General features: G+C 46.1%; 1 protein-coding gene across 1 annotated transcript; it reads right to left on the bottom strand.

Moving 5' to 3' along the window:
* Nucleotides 1-1,582: 1,582 nt before the first annotated feature.
* wapla (WAPL cohesin release factor a) lies at nucleotides 1,583-18,359 on the bottom strand. The gene is made up of 20 exons (XM_080848645.1): nucleotides 18,134-18,359; nucleotides 17,042-17,442; nucleotides 14,787-15,423; nucleotides 13,830-14,134; nucleotides 13,436-13,542; nucleotides 12,720-12,803; nucleotides 11,998-12,180; nucleotides 11,057-11,193; nucleotides 9,819-9,930; nucleotides 9,342-9,569; nucleotides 8,435-8,546; nucleotides 7,876-7,973; nucleotides 7,469-7,545; nucleotides 5,268-5,440; nucleotides 5,016-5,131; nucleotides 4,004-4,291; nucleotides 3,523-3,730; nucleotides 2,560-2,648; nucleotides 1,924-2,019; nucleotides 1,583-1,737 (listed from the first exon to the last, which is right to left on the bottom strand). Exons 2-20 carry the CDS (start codon nucleotides 17,418-17,420, stop codon nucleotides 1,672-1,674), a joined length of 3,495 nt encoding a protein of 1,164 aa, XP_080704771.1. The 5' UTR covers nucleotides 17,421-17,442; nucleotides 18,134-18,359; the 3' UTR covers nucleotides 1,583-1,671.
* Between the last annotated feature and the right edge of the window lie 656 nt (nucleotides 18,360-19,015).

Genomic DNA, 19,015 nt, shown 5'->3' with positions numbered 1-19,015 from the left:
TCTATAAAACATTCAACCCATCTGAGAAAGGTACTGAGAACCTGTTCCACATTTCAAAGGAGGAACTGGGGACCTTTGTCCCCACCTAGTTCATCAGGGAGACCCACTGTACAGGAAAGCACAAAACATAAGCCGTTAGGCCAGAGGCCCTAATGTGGAAGGTTTGAGAGAGAGAGAGAGAGAGAGAGAGAGAGAGAGAGAGAGAGAGAGAGAGAGAGAGAGAGAGAGAGACGGCGAGACGGAGAAAGGAAAGCTAGTAAGGCCAGTTTTTTTAATATGTCCAGAGGAAGGGGAGTTATGGGATGGGGAGCGATGTGTCAGCCTGGCACAGGAAAAAAAAGAGAGAGAGAGAGAGAGGAAGGGAGCTAGGCAGAGAGAGAAAGACAGAGAGTGCAACGGTGCAGAAAAGCATGTCTAAGCACTGTCTGCTGGCTGTCCCTGTCTGCAGAGCACTTGTGTGTGTGTGTGTGTGTGTGTGTGTGTGTGTGTGTGTGTGTGTGTGTGTGAGTGAGAGAGAGACAGAGAGAGCTTTATTCATTCTGTCCTAGAGTTTTGCATCACACACTGATGAAGAGGCCACTTAACTATGCGTCCCCCCTCCCTCCATCTCTCTTTCTCAAACACACACACACACACACACACACACACACACACACACACACACACACACACACACACACACACACACACACACACACACACACACACACACACACACACACACACACACACACACACACACACACACAAACACACTTCATACACAATCAGAGTTGCTCATTGGCCCCCTATCAACAAAGCGGCATGAGCCTGAGCCTGAGGATGAGTGGCCTTGCCAGCCCTTTAGAAACTGCAGCGTTGTTAATAAGAGGAAAGCGCTGGCCTTTTACAGCCGCAGAGACGAGAGGAGAGGAGAGGAGCATCTACTGGAAGGACAGGACAAGGCTTTGGTTCCAAGGAAACGTTCTTTTGTGCAGTTTAAGACATGAACATGTCTTTGTGCCGGGTTTTTCATTTCTGGCTGATTGTTTGTAATGGAGAGATCTTTTGGAATGGAAAAAACATCTCTTATAAGGGTCGTGGGAGGTGACCTTCAGATATAACAATTCATCTAGATAAAACGTATCTATGTATAAATAGGGAATAATGGTCACAATTACAAAAATAAATAATTTTTAAAGTCTTAAATATTTCCCACCGAAGAAAAGAACGAAAATCATGTCTATCTTTTGTATGTATCTCTTATTGATAGCAGTTATGGGCCAAGACAGGTGGGTAATAGAAAGAGAGCGAGAGCGAGAGAGAGAGAGAGAGAGAAAGAGAAAGCACGCACACATGAGAAAAGGAGAGAAAGGAAGAGAGAGAGAGAATCATTTGGAGCCAGTCTAACTGACACCAGTGGTGGTTGTAGTGGAGATTGAAAGAAAAAACTAAACAAAAATACCAAACACAAACTCATGAACTTCTGAAGCAATTCAAGCCTCACTGACGGTGACCACGGTAACCACGGTGACACTCGCCACGACAGCAGAAACCAAGGGGCGCGCTGGCACTGCCTCACTGGGACCCCTGTGGTGTGTTGCCAGCGGCAACACAGCCCAGTGTGAGCGAGGGGAGGGGGGGGGGGAGGTGGTGCTGTTGCAGGTAAGAGCCACTCTGTGGACCTCCGTGCTAGCAGTGCTCCAGATAGTCGATCACCCGAGAGATGGACTTCTGACCAGTGGTTCCCACCGCACACTACAAAGAGAGAGAGGGAGAGAAAGAGAGAGCGAGAGAGAGAGAGAGAGGGATGAAGATGGTGAAGAGGTGGGGCAGAGAAGACATACATTTGTATACATATTTGAGTATTAAAATAACAATAAACAAATACTGCAAATGCTAACATGGGTGATGGGGGTGGGGGTCATATTTGGAAGCACTTACTGTGAGGTTCATGAAATTTAAGAACTTCTTGAGCATTTCTGTCATAATGGAGAAGTCTCCCTTGGGCAGGTTCTCCCTGACGGTCGTCACATTCGTCTGCAAGAGCAAAGGCAAGTGCTGCATCAGGCGACCGAAACAGATGTTTACCTTCAACAGCACATGAGGGAACCGTTGGCACTACAGCCTGAGTGTGGAACTGTGGCTCAAATGGGCACTGGGCAGTGATGAACGATGGTTTGAGAGAGAGAGAGAGAGAGAGAGAGAGAGAGAGAGAGAGAGAGAGAGAGAGAGAGAAAGAGAAAGAAAGAAAGAGAGAGAGGGAGAGAGAAAGAATACAGAAAGAGAAAGAGACAGAGAGAGAGCAAGGGAGGGGTGGGGTGGGCAAGGGTGTTCCTCTGCTATCTTTTTTAGTTGACAGCACATTAGATGGGAACCTTTTCTCCAACCCGTTCATTTAGTTTCTTTCCATTTTTATCGATTCCCCTTTCCTTTTGCCCCTCTCTCATCCTACTGCTCTTTACTTATCTGTCTCGTACCGGTTTTGCTCTCCAAATTACACCTTGCAGCTTGTCTAAGTGTAAATGACACATTGGTATGCATGGCCAAATGTACATGTTAACACACACACACACTTACCGGACTGCCCTGACATAAACATCCCAGCAGGAGGGCGGTGTAGGAGGCTACGATGCTGTCCTCCATGTGCTTCCCAGCATGCTGCAAAGCTGACACACACACACACACACACACACACACACAGATATAAGTATTTGTAGCCACAGACAGACACACACACACACACACACACACACACACACACACACACACAAACACACACTCTCTCTCTCTCTCTTATCCAACCATATTTCCTTTAAAATACAAACAAAGGGATTTGGATTTGCATTATAAACATCCACGCCCATCCCATTGAAAACAGACTCCAACAAACACATAAAGCTCAGGATTTACAACAAAGGCACACTTTCCCACACAGGAAAAATCACCATTTACATTAAAAACACATCTCATAAGAGCACGCACACACACACACACACACACACACACACACACACACACACACACACACACACACACACATTCATTTTAAAAATACATAACAACACGCAAACACACACCTACAAAGGACACAGACATCAGCATTTTCATTTGAGACACACTCCACAAACATACACAGAACTGGAACTCATCAAATATTACACACAGACAGACACACGCACAGTTCAGCATTTATTAAAAACACAGCGAAGGCCAGCGTGAACCAAACTCGTACCCATCCTCATGCATTATATATGTGCACACTTGAGTCAAATTCATAATTCATCAACAGGGTTATAGTTACAAACACTTCAATCTCACAGGATAGGTATCAATCTTTGTGCCAGAACATCTCACCAACCACTACTACATTCCAGCAAATCCTTACTTAAACACTCACTCTCACACACACACACACACACACACACACAAGTTCAGTGGAACCTACTTCCTACACCTTCATTTCAATACCCTCTAGTGTGCCAAAAACACAAACACACACACACACACACACACACACACACACACACACACACACAGTACCTTTATTGAAGTCGAGCTCCTCGTCCTCCTCCTCCTTCTTTTCTTCCTGTTTGTCATTAGCGACGTGGTTCTCAGCGGCCACCCACTGGATCTCCCCCGAGGTCTCCTTCCACTCGCCGCTCTGGTCCAGTGGCTTCGGCGGCTCGCTGATGATGTCATCAGTCTGCGCCTCGGCTAGAATGGCAGCCCTCTCCCGCTCAAGGAATAACTGCACACACACACACACAAATTATGAATTTCCGGTAATTTCCAAATGTGTCATAGGTAACGGTTTATAGGCTGCAACAGGAATTTAAAAAATAATAAAAGGATAAATGAACAAACTTATTTCCAGAGTTAAAACTTCAAATGTTAAGCAGGGTTTCTGCAGTGCCATTAGATTTTGGAAAATGTGGTATTATTCATTCTTTCAGCATCAAGATCCCCCGTCACTCAGTGAAACGCACACACACACACACACACACACAACCGGCAGACCTACGTGAACTAATGCCGCCAGTGCGCCCGAGGGGGGCCCTTTCTCTGACAGTGTCTGCTCCTCTGACGGTGCCTTCTCCTCTGACGGTGCCTTCTCCTCTGATGGTGCCTGCTCCTCAGTCTTCGTTGTTTCCTGTCCTTGTTTCTCTTTGGCAGCCTCTCCCTCCGTGACGGCCACCGTCTCCAGCCCTAGCCCCAGGCCCAGCTCTAGCCCCAGCTCCATCTCCATCTCGATCAGGCAGTGGCGGTTCCTGGAGCTGTACTCCACCAGGTTTATCAGCAGACCCAGACCCTGAACACAGCATCAAACACATTCATCAAGGAGGTTGAGGATGGACCCTCTCCCACATACTCACACACACATACACTGAACATACACTTACACTTTGGGCAAGGAATTGAAGACTCACAAAGACAAACACGCACACACAAAATCATATAGTGCCAAACAGAAGACCAACACAAACTGATTATATATACATATGCTGTCCAGGCACTGGAAGCATCATGTGACAGATGGAAGAAAAACAGGAAATCACAGAAGCACACCCCCGGGACAAAGATGGACATTGTCACACTTAAAAGTGTTGTTTTACATTCCAACAGTGTGCCAAGTGTCAAAGCAGAGAGGACAAAAGCAGCATGCCGAGCGACAGAACAACAAGAGATAGAAAGAAAGAGAGAAAGGAGAAACAGACTCAGATAGAGAGATGGGAGGAGAGGAGAGGAGAGGAGAGGAGAGGAGAGACAGACTCAGATAAAGAGATGGGAGGAGAGACAGCTAGAGAGATGGGAGGTGAGCAGGGCTCGAAATTAACTTTTTGGCTTACCAGTTGAGTGAGTGAGAGGACGAGAGACAGACTCGGACAGAGAGATGGGAGGGGAGAGAGGAGAGGAGGGGAGAGGAGAGGAGAGAGACTCGAAAAGAGAGATGGGAGGGTAGAGAGGAGAGGAGAGGAAAGGAGAGACAGACTCAGATAGAGACGGGAACTGTTGGGTTGGGGACTGTTGCTCACCAGCACTCGGATGTCAAATCTCTGTTCTTGAGGTAGGTAGCGAGGCACCCGCAACACACAGTTGAGCGCCGTCACCAACATCTGCTCCTGTTCTCCAGCCTTTGTGCTTCCCCATTCTGACAGACACACATGGAAGGGGGGGTAAATGGTTAGGAAATAAATAGTTACTAATGTGTGAATAATGTGCTGTGTGTGTGTGTGTGTGTGTATGTATGACAGTGTGTGTTATCGTGTCTGAGTGTGTGTTCTCACCATTGTCATGCGTGAGGTTGAGCAGCACGCCAATCACTGCTCTCATGCAGTCCTCCACGGCTTTGCCCACGTTGCTATGGCTACAGTGTGGTAGTGCTGAGCCCGAGGCAGCAATGGAACTGTTGACCTCCCGGCTGTAGCGCTGGATCATGTCCTCACAGTACCGCAGGCCTCTGTCGCACACACACACACAGAACGGTTACAATTACAGACAGTACCGCAGGCCTCTACTGCAGTGCGCACATACGTGACCAATTACTCTTACACATTACAGGCAGTAGAGAAACAAAACACTTTTCTCTCTTGCAAACACAAACACAAAACACACACACACAAACACACACACACACACACACACACACACACACACAGGTTGCCAAACAAACAAACCCTCCCCTAGTGATGGCAAGATGAAGCTCCTTAAAGCCCTGAAGCTTTCCATCCAGACGTGTGTAAAAGTGGTGCCCTCTGAGGCAGTGGTTCCCAAACTTTTCTGGCTCACGGGACCTCTAAACATGTATCTCTTTCCATCCACGGCACCCCTATTTTTTAGGTCATATTTGTACTTTATGCCATTTGATTTAACCTTGTAATATGTTGAATAGGCTATTAGTGCTTTTATTAAAGCATTAGATTGAGAAGGTGAGGTTTATCTCATTCGTGTTATATTCAAATTAACCACTCTCTTTAATTCAACTCATTTAATAGAACTTTTGAATAAATAGTGAACAGAATATGAACAGACAAAGTCTGTCCCTCTCACAACTATATCACAGCCAAAATACGTATAATAATCGAGAAATTAGCTGGCAGTAACAAAACATAGCAGGAACAAACCTTCAATATAAAGTTCACAAAAATAATAGTTATTCTCGGTTCCACAGACAACTTATCAACTTAATGGGACACCATGGCTGCATTAGCCAACATCTCCCTGCAGAACAGGCATACTAGTGTGGGGCTCGCCACACTAAGTGAACCCATACTGGAGGGATCGGGTCGTTATAATGGCTCACGTTTCTATTTGATGAATTCAATTCCGATGTTTGTTACTGTGGAGATGGATGCACTCTCTTTAAAAATCGTATCCATTGCGCCTACCTGCACTCCTCCATCTGCTGTCAATACGGAATAACGAACAAAGTCAACGAGAGAGCTGTTGTTGATGTTACACCCTGAATCAACTGTAAACTGTAGCCTATTGTTGTTTGTGCTGCAAATACATTTTTTTTATTGATATAATTACAATTTAAATGAATTTTGAAATTGATATATATATTTTTTTAATATCATTAAATGATCAAGCCTTGGGCCATTCCGCGGCACCCCTGAGCATGCGTCATGGCACCCACTTTGAAACCCCTTCTCTAGGGACACCTGCTGGTCAAAGCACCTGCTGGTCAAAGGATACGAGAACACTTCTTGGCACAATGGCAGCGACATATATGCGCTAGCCTTTGGTTTAGCAAAGACCTGATGCATTAACATGCATACAATTAAAAGTGACATTGAAACTGTTCTCATATGATCTTGATATTTTTCAAAGTAATGCAAAGACTGTGGCAATTCCTGCCTATATGTAATATACTGTAGTATAATATTCTATAATGTAATTTAATGTAATAATAAACTGTAATATAACATAGTATACTATATCTCATCTGATCATGGAGTGTTTATATGGGTGGAAAAAGCCATTCTGACATTGAATGTTCCTTAAAAGTGGACCGAATGGAAAACATGTTGCAAAATGATCTGTGACCACATGAAATAACAACATGAGTATTATGATAATTATCATCATGTTATATTTCATGGAAATAACAGCCTGCAAGCTTGAGAAATCAAATCAAATCTTGTAGCAGCGGTTAAACAAGGCTTTGAACATGACGGGTGACATCATTTCACCATAACCAAAAAATTGCAATGCAAGCCTCGAATCCTTGGTTTCAAGGATAACACCACTACCCTCCCCTCCATACATCCAGAGACATAACACTACTATAACGACAGAGGGAGCTATTCCCCTTTCGTCCACACACACACACACACAAACACACACACACACACACACACACACACACACACACACACACACGTTAAGGATGTACAGCACATACAGAGATGCCGACAGAAACAGCGAGACAGAGGAAAACACAGCACTGATCAGAGACTGCCTGCCACATCAACACACTACTCACCGCGCTGCAGACACTATGAGCTGGGAGTCTTTGTAGGCGATCAGGTAGGCCTGGTTCTCAGGGTTGTGGACCGTCACCTGCAGGGGAGAGGATAAAATCAGATGAGAACAACACTGAGACTTCTGCAGTGGAAGCAGCAGTCAGATACACACACACAGTCACGTACACGCCGGTTCTGCTGAGCTGTGCAATGAAAACAACGAGCCAGCACACAGCGACTGCAAAATAAACACACATCATTTGAGCAAGCACTAGCTCACCGACAGCACAAAAGCACACATGCAGGTACACACACACACACACACACAGTAAAAAAAAAACTGTGAAAATGAGATAGAAAACAAAATGTATGCTTTTTTTTATTGGGGGGGGGGGGGGGTGTGTGTGTCCTGCTTGGCTTCACTCACACTCTCCAGCACGCGCAGACACCTCTCTGCACCCCACAGCGAGGCCACCAGCTTCTCCTTGTCCTCCTCCTGACTTAAACTCAGTACACACTCTTTCACTGCATGACAGAATGAGGGAGGGAGAGAGAGAGAGAAAGAAAGAGAGAGAGAGAGAGAGAAAGAGGTTCGACAGGTCAGGTCAGGGCTTGCATTCACTGTCTAACCAAAATCTAGTCACTCACCAAATAAACAATTCAGATGACAAACACACAACAATGCCTGGCACACAACACAAAACCAGTGATCAAACTTACACCAGCATCACACACACTCACATACGGCATAAATTCACTTTGAATGGAAAGACGTCATTCGTTGCCGAACTGAATTGTGGTTTCGTTACATTCAGTTGCGTTGGATGCGCCAAAAGTTGAAACATGTCCAACTTTTTGCAAAGCAACGGATGTGTCAGCCAATCAAATTGTGAAGTTGAAAACGTCTACTACGCCCGCCATTACCCGTCAGGCATCCATCAAGGAACGCATCCGTCTGAGTCAGGCAATACACACACCAACCTCACCTTTATCCACAATGTGGTCCAGCCCTCCCAGTAGGCGGAGCTCCTCTTTGAACCAATCGCCTGCCCTCTTAGAGGTGAGAGACAGCAGCGTCTCCATGGCGAGATGACCCGTCTGCAGAGAGACCATCATCAGTTAAAACACAGTTTCGCTCGACACACTACACATTCACAGAGCCTGTTAAATAAACACTCCTCATATGACATGGTGTTCGCACTGATGATGATTCACTGGAATGAACAAAATAGGCAAACACTGCTCACCAATTGGCCATTTGAAATACAAATTGTATTTAATTCATCTATTTGAGTATCATAGCTAAATTGAGTTCTGTTGGTTTTTAATTAAAAAGTGTTTAACAGTTTCTTTACAGTTACTGAGGTAAACAGTGTACAGCTGTGTCTCTGTAAGGATTCCTTTCCATGTTGTCACACACTTAGAAAAACATTTATAAGCCGACAGTGGCGAAAACAAGCAGTTTACTTTGACAGATATTTGCCTCGTATGATTCCATTATATAGCCCAAAAAGATCTAAAAAAAAAAAAGGCTTGGGTTCAAAAATCCCAAAGTTTTCCTCTAAACTCAATAAAGTTAGTCATAAGCTGATAATGGCATTTCGGTTCTCAGTTTAATGATGAAATACACAGATGTTATTTGCTGTTGGTGTGGTGTGGTTCTCCACCCTACAGGGTCAACACACGTTACAAGCAGATCTTCAATAACTGCAACCAGGCTGGCTTCGTACATAAGCCTTGTGTTGTTCCTTCAGTTCCTGGGAGGCATGGTTAGAGAAAACCTCCAGCACCGGGTCAATCTTGTAGTCGGGCATATTCATGCTGACTGGTATTGTCAGACACTTAGACTTTGACCAGGCAGTACATAGAGGAGAAATAAGGGAGTGAACTGACCGTGATGTTCTCCAGGTCCAGGTGCTTGTTGTGGACTGTCTCGCAGAGCTTGCGGATCTTCTCCTTGACCTTGCTCATCTCCTTGTCCGTCAGCTGGTCATCCACCGTGTTGTCTTGCTCCATCTCCAGAAGCCGGATCATCAGCTCTAGGCAGGCTCGGTCCAGGTCCATGTTCAGGCGGTCCCGGCTCAGGATGTACATGAGAGACGCGGTGCACAGCGCCATGTTCTGAGAGGGACCGAGAGAAGAGGAGAGGAGAGGAGAGGAGAGGAGAGAAAAGAAAAGATGTAGAGAGGGCGGAAGAGGAGGAAGATAAAAAGAGGATAAAGAAAAGCCTTATGATAATATCAAACTACAGAGTGTATTTTAACCACCACACTGACATGTATCAGGTTCTCTGTCTAAGAGCAGCTGAAGGCCATAGTATCACTAGCCTGCATGTTCAGAGGGAGGAGGGAAACACAAATGTGTGCTCACCGGATGCTGTGGTGCGTCGTTGAGCATCTTGAAGACCGTTGCTACCTTTCCTCGTGCCCTTAGGTGCATTCGGAAGCCGGGCATGGCGCACCTGGTGGCCAGACTGATGATACTGCGGCGAGAGAGGGGAGAGGGATACAGGCTTAACCACGGATCAGAAAACAGGCCTGCTTTAAAAAAAAGCTGATTTCTGTGTGCTTGCATCCTTTTGTGCTCAGTGGTTGGTAAGGCATGGAAGAGCCCTAAGGCACTTCACCTTATCTGGGTTTAAGGGTGAGCATCAGAAGGGCTCTGTGTGTATTACCAAATACTTGTGTGAAGGTGTGTGTGTGTGTGTGTGTGTGTGTGTTTCTGAAGCAAAGCGCTCTTTCTGGTCAAAGGCTAAAAGCATGACCGCAAGAGAGGTTTCTCTGACCTCAGGCAGTATGTTTGCAAAAGCTGTGTGTTCTCATTAAGCCAAGACAGCATTGGCAGAGTGTGTGTGTGTGTGTGTGTGTGACTCTACATTCTCATTTACTTAATTAAAGAAAAGGTTCAGTCCGCCACCGAGTCTGATTGAGGCAAGGGGAGATCTGAGTTTGGCAGCACAACCCATAAGTCACAGTAGCAGCATCTAATTGGCCAATGGGAAAAGCTGATACGCCGAGATGAAAGGCTACTAAAGTTACTGAAGCAAATGATTCATACAGATAACCAAGTTAGTTATTTAAGTCAGACTGAGGGTGCTTGGTTTTCTGATATTCTAACCTGTGATATACCAACTGCAATATTAATTCAGAAAGCAGTATATTAACCCCATTTAACCACATATTATCAACATTTACTGATCTGTAAAAAAATGTCATTGTACGAATTAGAATACCTAATGTGGATCAGGGCAGAAGTGAAGTTATATCACTGTTAACGGTCTTTCTACCCCCGCTCCGCCCCGCCCATCTCTAACAGCTTGTGATGCAGGCATGTAACAAGGGTCAAACAGCAACATGGCCCCCAGGCTCTCTGGCAGCCTTGCCGAGAGAGAACGATGCGGGAACAGGGAGAATTTCCCCACGGGATTAATAAAGTATTTATCTATCTATCTATCTATCTATCTATCTGGCACGGAGTACAGTGTTCATTCTAACAGCAACGCTAACCATCACATGCCATAGAGCACACTGTACCAATAAAGAAGTGAACATCTGTGCATGTGTTCGAGAGAGCACGTGCGAGCGGAGCGTCCGTGTGTTTTGGCTCACCTAAGGCACCGTGTGTTGAGAGGTTGCCCACTCTTCAGACCCGTCTCCAGGTACTCAAAGTCGTCGGTGAACTCCTGATTTTCCCCAAACTCCACCACGTCATTAAAGTGCTTCACATTGTGAACCACTGTATACAGCTAGAGAGCAGACACAGAAAGAACAAGAGAGAGAGAAAGAGAGAAAGAGAGAGAGAGAGAGAAGAGAGAGAGTTAAAGGGAGTGGAAGAGATGTACAGACGAGGGGGGATCACAATAAAACACAGCACAGGAGAAAAACAACAACAACAACAGACAAACACACACACACACACACGCGCACACACACACACACACACACACACAAACGTGTGTGTGTGAGTGCGGCTCAGCATGTATCGGGCCGGCGCGCTACACAGGATGCTGACTGTGCTAATAAGGGCTAATCAATAGTGCAGCGCTGGGAGGTGAGTCAGTGCTAATCACATCGGCGCATGAACAGCAGAGTCATCAGAGGCAGGCCGGACACTAGCCTGGCACGCTACCCAGATGTGCCATCAGCACATCAACAGCCAACTCATTACCGCTGCCACAGAAGCTGGCATGGGCGCCCAGGCCACGCTAAGCTACGCTAACCGTCAGGACAGCAGAGATTAGCAGCGGGCAGGGAGCTGGCTATGATGTGCTCGACCACCTACACTCTAAAAGCAGCTTAGCTGGACACGTCCCAGAGAAACTAGATCTACCAGGGAGGTATGGGGAAAATAACAGTGGTTGCATGTGATGAGGTTGGCATAAAATTATCAACAACTGGCAAACTGTGGCATAAATCTGTGTGCACAGGATTACAGCCAGACCCCATTTTTGAAGATGAATGCATATTTTCCGCACAAGTTTTGTGAACATGAATACACTGTCTGAAAGGACGGTTCATAGACTACATGTCCCAGAAGGCTGCCTGCTCACCTCCTTGTGCTCCTTCCTGCATTTGAGCGCCGTGACGATGTCTTGATAGGGCTGGGTGGGGATAGTGACTGACTTGATGACTTTAGGAGGTGGGGGCGGCGCTTTGAAGAGTCCATCATCCTTGTGAGAGTTGGTGTCTTTGCTGCTGCTACTGCTGCTGCTGCTGCTGCTTGATAGGCTAGCCTATAGGAGAGAGGGAGATTAAACAGAAATAATGAAAGTCAAAGCAAAAGGAGGCAATAAGATCGCATTATTGCTGACTGCTGGTTCCTGGACAAGAAATGAAGATTTTTTTTTGGAGACTGGCCTCTCTATATCGCCCACTGCAGCTGCAAACAAATTTGTTATTTGTCCAAACATCCATAAATCCTCTGCCCTGCCCTGCCACACAGCCTGGGCCTTCTGCTGGGAGGTCTAGAGGTAGATGGCAGAGTAATATCCCATCCTAAGCACTGCACTGTAAAAGCAATTGCCTCCACTATCTCTCATTTTGTGTGTGTGTGTGTGTGTTACAGACAGAGATGCTGGTTCAAACAGGAGTATAGCGGTAGATACGAATGCAGCAAAAAAGCAATTTGGGGTATTTTGGCGCATCTTTATGAAACAGGAAAGGCTCAACACTGAATGAAGAACAGGACATCACTCCTTGGGTCAAACAGAGTAATATCCATGGGAACGATGTCAATGTCTGGGTGAGATGCCCCCTGCTTGCGGGCACTTACCGGGGCAGAGACGGTGCGGGTGGGAGGGGGTGGCTCATCAGGCTCGTTCCAGTGTCTGGCGTTGTACACAGCTTTGGCAGGAGACTGAAAAGAAATAAGTCATGTTCAAAAATACACCCACTTGAAGACAAAGCAGCTGCTCACCCACTTAAGGAAAGAGAAACACCGCTAACCAGGGTCACTAACCCTCAAACTCATATTAAGGCCAAAGAATGACCTCCATTGTCCATGCAAAAAATAAAACCATTGCCAAGGCAATAAGATGCTCAAAATCAATATGGCTTTCTGTGAGCCTGATTCGAATAGAGCTACACTCGCTTCCAGGGGGTGGCAGATGATATAACATAGGCTGGATGTGATATAACCAGGGAGATTATGCCTCTCCACTACCAAAATCATTATTTATTAAATAGGTGTAGGCGCTTGCCCAGTACAATGGGCCTGCCTGGGGCTTAAAATGGATGGTTTACTCACTAACAAACCCATAACAGGGGGAGAACTACACCCTCTCTGGACCGAGCTGCAATAAAAGTGAATATTTATGTTATATTCCAGTTTTATTCCGAGGTGGGGCAGCCTGATCGTGTTTATGCTTTTGGGAGTACAGAGATTGTGTTCTTGTCATGTGATCGATGATGAATATCATGAGTGCACATCAGAAGGCTCTTTGAAGCGAGATTAGCAGAGAATGACTGCAAGGCGAGCTGCTGCTGCACCTTCTTGAAGATCTTGCGGCCGATGTCCTTGGACTTGTCTGACTGCTTGCCCTGCCGGCTCCTCTGAGTCTCGGAGCCTCCCGATTCGTCAGGGAAGTCAAGGGAGTCTGAGATTGAGGGAGAAAACAAGCGAGTGTAAACAAACATCTAACTCTTCACCTTTGCAGTAAACTGAACGCTTGGAGTGACTGATAACTAAAGACCTTCTTGCATTAAGAGCAACATGTAGACAACTCCACTTGCCAAAACTGACTACTTGACTGTGCACATCCTACCTGTTACACATCAACACAATTTCACATAACCAGAGAATGGCCATGAAAAGAATGACCATAATGAAGAATGTAGAAAAGAGTCCATTTAAGAGGGTTCAGTTTAAGTGTTCAGTCTTAACCTGTGTTGGTGCTGGACTGGCTCTCCTGCGAGTCGCTCATCGGTGGACTGTCGGCGCTGTAGGACACGCCCTCGGCTGCCGCCTGAGCACTCGCCGCCTTCCTGGACTTCTTGGGTGAGGCGTTGTCGTCCTCGTCCTCATCGCTGTCGCTCTCGCTCAGCTCGTCGAAGCCGAAGTACTTGATCTTGTAGCTGGAGCTCCCCGACGCGGTAGCCTCGCCGTCCGCCTCCTGGCCCTCGTTCTCCTCGAAGCCGAAGAACTCCAGCTTGGTCTCCTTCTTGGACTTGCTCTGAGTGGGCCTGAACCTGAATCAGAGACGGCGAGACGCCAACAGGGTTTAGCAGCCGTGACGTTAATGAGTCGAACCTACACGCGCACAAACTGACAGCTCAGCAGTGCAATACATCTTTGTTTTGTTAGGAGAGATCAGGGAGACTCTGTGGTTTGGTTCTTTCGTGGCTGTGCAAATGATGAGTGGCAAATGTACTGCTGTTTGCGATACTTGGTATGTATGTACCTCTATGGATCGGCATGTATTAACCTCTATGGATTGGTATGTTTGGAAGTAACACCGATCCTTTGCATGTATCTGTGTGCATAATGGCATGGAAATACATGCCGTTCCTATTCCACAGAGATGAGTATGTTGTGTGTGTGTGTGTGTGTGTGTGTGTGTATATATATACATATATGTATGTATGTATGTATGTATGTATGTATGTATATATATATATATATATATATATATATATATATATATATATATATATATATATAGCCATGCTCTCTTCTGTACCTTGTGGGCTTGGCAGGAGCAGCGTCTGTCTTTCTCCTGTAAGTGTGTGTGTGTGTGTGTGTGTGTGTGTGTGTGTGTGTGTGTGTGTGTGTGTGTGTGTGTGTGTGTGTGTGTGTGTGTGTGTGTGTGTGTGTGTAGTGTACCAATGCTCTCTTCACTACCTCGTGGGCTTGGCAGGTGCAGTGTCTGTCTTTCTCCTGAAGGTGCCGGCCTCTCCCAGGTCAGTGGGTGGGGCGGCGCTGGTGAGCTCGTCGGCACTGCGCTCGATACCGTCCTGGATCGTCACGTTGCACACAGACACGCACGACGGGTGCAATACGGTGTAGTCCCGCACTCTGCCCCGCCCCGCCGTCTTCTGTTGTTGTGAGCCACTGGGTTTGGCGGGGGCCAGGGCAGGGGCAGTGACAGAGGCAGGAGCGGGCTTGCTGTCCTTCACCGGGGGCGCTTCGTCCCCCTCTCCCTGGTCTCCCTTGTGCCTCTTGGGTCGGTGGTACGTCCTGTTGGTAGACGACTTGAGAAGAGGCAGCGGATCAAAGTTGAGGGGTTCAGGCTGGGGGGCTGCTGCTGCTGCTGTCACGTCCCCCTGCTCCTGGGCCACCCCACCAGGGCCTTCGCTCTCCCCGCTGTCGTCCCGGCCCTGCAGCGAGTCCTCCCCTGGAGACGACGACCTCTGGCTGCCCTCGGAGTTCCATCCGTCTGAGGGGTCCTTGGGCAAGGGCTTCAGGGAGGTAAACTGGGGCGGTGTCTTTGCACTTTTGGACCAGGAGATTATGTTCACCGTCGTCTGCAGAGGCTTGTCTGCGAGAGGTAAAAAAGGAAGACACAGTGTTATGTAAACATCTAAGACCCATTAGTGCACAAACCCGGATAACTCCTAACTCCTTTCTCCCAACTTTCTCCTGAAAGTGCCTTATGTAAGTCACTTGAATCTAAATTTGTACACAGTAGGCACTCCAGCCGTCAAAGGCATCATGAGAAGGAAAGCACACTTAATATCTGCCTTTGCTGTTCAAGAGTTGCACCTCATGAGGTGAACAGGTCACTGCATCCTCGGACTTGACGGGACATTTGGGGTCAATCAACAGGCCAAGTTCAATTTGATCTACAAACGACATTAGTGTACACTACAGAAACCTGTTTCTATCAAGGTCATCAGCCTGACAAACGCCTGATTAAGTCTGTACAGGTCAAATTGTGCAGTTTCCCTCTACTCAAGCTATTCCACCCACATCCTGGTTTTATTGATCACTGGCCGGATATTGATTTTCACTGATTGGCTTGTGACTGATCACCACACTCGTCACTGAAGTGAGATTGTCAAAACATTTGTGTGCACTTCCAGGACTTGGGTGTTGAGGATTTTGAAAACCTCGGGGGAAAAAACATGCTCTTAGCAGCTGCTGGGGTTGATGGTTGATGCTGTGGACAGCTGAAAGCTTTGCGACTGAGAGCGAGTGATCTATGGAGACGGCTGTCAGCAAAGTGTCTAAAGTCTGGTGCTGATGCTATTCTCAGAGCAATCCTCGCACAAGCAGACCAGTGCTTTGACAAGCACAGGAAGTAGCAGGCTATCTGATGCAAGCTAATCATTACATGGCAAAAACCAGACACCAGAACCTGGCAGATATGCTTTCATTTCAAACTGTTCAAAACGTGGAAAAACAGCAGCTTTTTTAATTAGAGTACGTTCCTCCGTCCTTCCCCTCTCTCACAGACGACTGTGTTCTTTCTTTTGGCAGAAGCTGATGGATGTCCCGGCTAGGTCGGAGCGAGCCCAGGGGCCTCTGAATCACAGCCATTTTAGAAACCCTTCTGATCGGTCTTCATCAGAAGGGAAAGGTGTGACTCAGCATACCTGGCCGCTACTTTCATTTGGGACATTTGAATAAAGGCAACACTCTTGACTGTGACCCCTGACATCAGATGACAACATGCATCACACTTCACTAGGGCAAGAGCTCTCAGTAACTGCCTAGTTCCAGCACAGGTTTACAAGATCATTGGCCTCCCTCCATACAATCAGGGGTGTGGTCAGGGAGTCAGCAAACTCACCAAAAACCTTGCACAACATTTAATTAAGTTTTTGACATAGAATACACCGAGAGGAAAATATCCGGTCTCTATCCAAAGCTGTTGAAATAGCAAATGATATGGAAACAGAACTGCCTACAATCAAACCTGTACAAATCAGATCTGCCTCTCATTTATTAACACAATAGGGCCGTGCTGTTTGTGTTTTGTTGTTCCGTGTCTAAACAAATTCTCTACCCAATATTCATGGCTTCTGCCTTAAATAACATGACCGTTCATACGAAAGTACATCCACTAAATTCAACTCAGCTCAAGATTCCGAGAGACAGAATAGCAGGGACGCTGAATATGACAGAATGTCTGTGTGCCTGCGTCTAACACTCACCTGCTTTGGAGCTCTCTGATTCTGATGTGAATGAGCTCTTTGCCTGAGGCTGCTCTGTGGCCATGGCAGCCTGGTCCTGATCTGATGCATTCCCTGGCTGAGATGTACTCCGGGTGGTGCTGACTGCTTTCGACTCGTCGTCACTATCAAACCCGAATGGGTCATCAGAGCCGTCGTCCTCCTCTTCCACCCTGGGTCTCTTGGTGAGTTCTGGGAGCTCTGGTTTGACCAGGGGCCGTTTGGAGGCCAGCTGAGCCTTATATGTGGTCTCTCCCCATTTAGTGCTCAGAGTGGCCTTCTTATTTGAAAAGACTTCATCAAACTTGGAGTTGGCTTCTCCACCCTTCCGACTGTAGGTTTTACCAAATCTGGATGTCATGATGGCATCTGTTACATATTCTCTGCGAAAGTCACATGAAGAGATAAGATGGAACTGTTACAGGATACGACCATACTCGGTTGTACAATGACAGTACAAAACTATGTAATTGAGTATGCTGAATAATTGTTAATGCATTTATCATTGACTTGCAAGACAAAAATAAACAACTCACAATGTATATAATCTACCACACTTAAAGTTACAGAGAATGACATTTTCACGTGAAACGGGTGACAATCAGAAAACAATCTAGGCATCTGACACTACCCTACTTTCGATTCTGATACAAAGTTTGTGTGCTAGGTAACTTAGCAAACACGCTAACTCTGATCGATAACGTTTACCGCTGATCATATACAATCCTACTCGTAAGGATGAAGTAAATGCAAACAGCTTGTCATAAAGAATACCGGTGATTGCTTGATCAACTGAAATAAATTCCACAGAGTTAGGCCTGACAGCTGTGACTAGGCTAGCTAACTAGCTAGCTAGCTTACTTAGCAATAAAGCTAAAGCTAATGTTTATCTCGGCGTGCTAAGAATTCTGTTTACATTTCACCAACTAGCTAAGCACTAGCGACTCGAAGCACACACAGGCAAAGACATTTCCCAACTTCTCCATGAATTGTATTGAAATGATAATACAAATGTTCTATCTAGTCCTGCTGTATCCTTCTTTGGCGGTCGAGAAGGCCATAGCTTACACTCACCAATATCAACTCCGATGAAGCCGCTTCTCTCCACTGACTCCCGGCTAGGCCTCCGACCTCGATGAAGCCTCACAAAACAAACGTTAAACTCAGTCCTGCGAGCGAAGAAATAGCCAGCAGGTGTAATCCTGCAACACCCACAAAGTTAAATGTCCTGAATAATATTTGATGACGAAAATAAGTTGTTTTAATTGATATGTGTTTGTTGCAGACTCTACCGACTCGATTCTTGTGCGCCAGTGGCTGCCATTAAAAATATCCCCTCCCTCACCCCTTCGTTGCCAACATTTCCGTCACATCGAGGCAATGCGCCTACTACCCAATGGCCTTTAAGAATGTTACGTGCATGTTCAAGAACTATGTATCCGATTGGATAATTCGTAAACATTACGGTTTTCAATTGGAGGAAACCCTATCTCAATTCGTTCCCGACTCCCGAGTTACGTGTTGTGGATAGGTGAATAAGAGGTCGAGCACGAAGGTCCAATAATTGCAATAGCAATATTCAAAAAGTATCACGTGAAATTAGGTTAACAGTTAACACACTCACTGGTAGAGTAATTATACCTGATATGCACACTTGTTGTGCTGAATGAGTCCAGAAAATGACTATTCTGTGTAGTTTCATGTATTGTAATGTATTTACTGTATGTGTAGTTTAACGTTAAAGTCTGTCGTGACATAACATCCTGCTAGAGATCACAGTGAACAGTTTCATGGGAGGGGCCTACCATTACTCACTCTCATAGTAGGTTAATACTTAGTAATTTAAAACTGTATTATGGGAATTTTAATGGTCTGTTACTCTATGATTTTAAGATACTGGGTGTTCAGTCTGAATTTTCAGATATGCGAATGCAATGTCCAAACCCCCAAAACTGC

The sequence above is a fragment of the Sprattus sprattus genome, assembly GCF_963457725.1.
Source record: "Sprattus sprattus genome assembly, chromosome: 12".
NCBI classification, from domain to species: domain Eukaryota; kingdom Metazoa; phylum Chordata; class Actinopteri; order Clupeiformes; family Clupeidae; genus Sprattus; species Sprattus sprattus.
Note: the sequence above shows the minus strand (reverse complement) of the source record. Positions and strands in the feature narration are given on the sequence as shown.

Bases quoted from the DNA above. Each gene is read 5' to 3' on its own strand.
- wapla (XM_080848645.1), bottom strand. From the start codon at position 17,420: ATGACATCCAGATTTGGTAAAACCTACAGTCGGAAGGGTGGAGAAGCC. The intron at 5,441-7,468 runs GTGAGTAGTGTG...TGTGTGCGACAG, and splicing joins CTCATAGTGTCTGCAGCGCG to AGGCCTGCGGTACTGTGAGG. The intron at 2,649-3,522 runs GTACTGTGTGTG...TGTGTGTGTCAG, and splicing joins GGAGCTCGACTTCAATAAAG to CTTTGCAGCATGCTGGGAAG.